The sequence below is a fragment of the Peromyscus eremicus genome, chromosome 4 (genome assembly GCF_949786415.1).
Source record: "Peromyscus eremicus chromosome 4, PerEre_H2_v1, whole genome shotgun sequence".
NCBI classification, from domain to species: Eukaryota; Metazoa; Chordata; class Mammalia; order Rodentia; family Cricetidae; genus Peromyscus; species Peromyscus eremicus.
In genome coordinates this window covers 52,869,313-52,871,811 of record NC_081419.1, presented here as the reverse complement: position 1 = coordinate 52,871,811, position 2,499 = coordinate 52,869,313, and the positions used below count along the sequence as shown (strand labels likewise).

General features: G+C 65.4%; 1 protein-coding gene across 1 annotated transcript; it reads right to left on the bottom strand.

The window, feature by feature from the left end:
- Positions 1–417: 417 nt before the first annotated feature.
- Positions 418–1,535, bottom strand: LOC131907743 (homeobox protein Hox-D11-like). Its single transcript, XM_059258846.1, has one exon. The coding sequence runs from the start codon at positions 1,213–1,215 to the stop codon at positions 418–420; it is 798 nt and encodes a 265-aa protein (XP_059114829.1). The 5' UTR covers positions 1,216–1,535.
- Between the last annotated feature and the right edge of the window lie 964 nt (positions 1,536–2,499).

Genomic DNA, 2,499 nt, shown 5'->3' with positions numbered 1-2,499 from the left:
GAAGAGACAGGAGCGCGCCCACCGGAGGCATCTGCTCCACTCAGAGCGGAGCGTCAGCCAGACACTTGGATTAAGTCCAGTTCGAAGATCACCTACCCCCTCCCTGAAAGGCAGGAGACTCCCCTGTTCCCACTCACCAACTGGCTCCAAATGTCCTTCTCTCCTCTAAGGTCCCCAACCCACCCACCCCCACCCAAATAGGGGGAAAGCTCTCCACCGCGATTAATGTCCTCTTCGAAGTCTACCTTAAGCCCACCTAAATTGGTTTCCTATCATAAACACGCTTTACAACGACCCGGGAAATCTTATAGGATGTATAAACCCCCTCGAATGCTTATAAAGTAGCACATAAAACGGCGCAAGCAGAGGGAGGTCCCCGCCGCACCCCCCTCCCCCGCCACTGCCCCGGGCCAGCCCCTAGGCCCGCGCCGGGCGCCTACCTGTGCCTCCGCTCTTCTCGGCCCCCGCCTCCCCCGGGGGGCCCTCGACTTCGCCACCGCCGCCTTCCGCCGCCCCCTTGGGCTCCGGGCCGGGAGTCGCCTTGGCGCAGGGACTGCCCCCGCCGCCACCAGCCCCGGCCTTGGGGTCGCCCTTGTCAGCGGCGCCCTCGGGCTGCGGCGGCGCGGGCGCGGGCTGGGGCTGCGGGCCGGCGAAGGGGGGTCCCGGCGCCGCCTCGTAGAACTGATCAAAGCCCTGGGGCAGGATGCCGTTGCGACCCACGGCGCTGTAGAAGTTGGAGGCGGCGGCCGCGGGACCGTGCGGCGGCCCGGGAGCGCCACACACCGGCTCCGGAGCCTTGAAGAGCACGTCTGGCCGGCGGCCGCCCGGCGGGAGCAGATCCCGCTGCATGGCCGCTTCCTCCGCCGCTGCCGCCGCCGCCGCCGCCGCCGCCGCCGCGGCGTAGTAGGGAGCGTAGCCCCCGGAGCCGCCGCCACCCCCGCCGGGGCCGCCCCCGCCGCCGCCCCCCGCGCCGCCGCCGCCGCCGCCACGGTACGGCCACTTGGCGCGCTCCAGGCCGTAGTCGCGAAAGGCCACCTCCCGCACGGGCTGGACGTGCGGCGCCAGGTTGGACGAGTAGGGGAAAGTCATCTGGCAGGAGGACGGCTGCGAGAGGAACGACGGCTTGCTGGCGAAGTCCGACGGGGCCACGTAGTAGGCGCAGCCCGGCAGGTACATGCTGGCTGCGCTCGGGCCGCACTCGTCAAAGTCGTTCATGGCTGCGCGGCGTGCACGCCGGCAAGCCTCGGGCCGCTCCCCGCGCCTCCAACCTGAGCCATCGATTGCACAAGAGGCTTGGGCCAGGATCAACTAAGCAAAAATCCCCACCGGGCGCTGACGTGCAATTCATCTTGATTGATTCTGGTGGTAATTATGTCACGTGACGCCATGGAGAGAAATGTCCTTATATCTATATCAGCGCTCGCCAACACGCCCCGGGACGGCTCCTGGCGCCGAGACGCGCGCACGCTGGGGGCGGATCGGTCTCCAGCTCCTGCCAGCTCTCCCAGGGCACTCCCTGACCAGGCTGCGCTGCAGGCCGGTCACCTGCGCGCCGCCGGCGGCTGCCACCGCTGGGTGCATCTGCCGCCACCGGACTGGGCCGCCCGCCCGCCTTAGCCCGCCCGCGCTGCTTTAAGTACCCGGACCTAGGCCGGAGGGGAGGAGGAGGGAGGGAGAAGGAGGGGGAGGAAGGGGGAAGGGAGAGCAGCGGAGAGCGGTGGGGGGAGCCCCGGCCCTGGCACAGGGGACTAGGTGTGAGGGTGTGAGGTTCCCACCCCCACCTTTCCTGCAGCCGCTCCCTCCCCCGCGACCGACGCAGCCACCCTCTGTAGCTCACCGGCTGGGAGCTTGTTGCTTCTTGTTCAAGGGGCGTAATTGCGACACTCTCCAGGGCGCAGAGAGCCCTGATTTACATATTTCTCCGCGGAGAGCGTTCCGGCTGGTAGCGATTTGACTCTCTGGGGTTCTGATACCAGGGACAGAAGTGCAGACCCTGGAAAAACCACCCCCTCTCGGGCGCTAGGCTTGGCCTGGGCCTCGGTGTCCACTCCGCCCTTTCTCTTCCAGATTTTTCGCCTGGTCCCCATCCCTCCTTTCTTTCTTACTCTTCACTAGTCGACTGCCTTTCTCTCTCTTCTTTTTTCCTTTCATCGCCTCAGTCTCGGACTCGCTTTCTCTCCTTTCCCCAGTCTTTCAGTCCCCTCATCCTCTCTCTCTCTCTCTCTCTCTCTCTCTCTCTCTCTCTCTCTCTCTCTCTCCCCCTTAAAAGCTCGGGGGTCTGATGAACAAAAGAAAGTGAAGTCCTACCCTCACAGGCACAAGGGCCCTACTCACCGCCCACAGACAAACCCTTGGTGATTCAGCCTTCCTCACCCTCTTCTGTATTCAGGTCCCTCAGACCTTTCACTGTGTTGGAGCCCCACTAAGGCCTGAGCAATTTCGTGCCATACCCCCAGGACTCCTCTGGAGCCCCTGGGTTTGATGGTCACAACTCCCGTG

What these genes read in the sequence shown, in the direction of transcription:
- LOC131907743 (XM_059258846.1), bottom strand. Translation starts at nt 1,215, where the DNA reads ATGAACGACTTTGACGAGTGCGGCCCGAGCGCAGCCAGCATGTACCTG.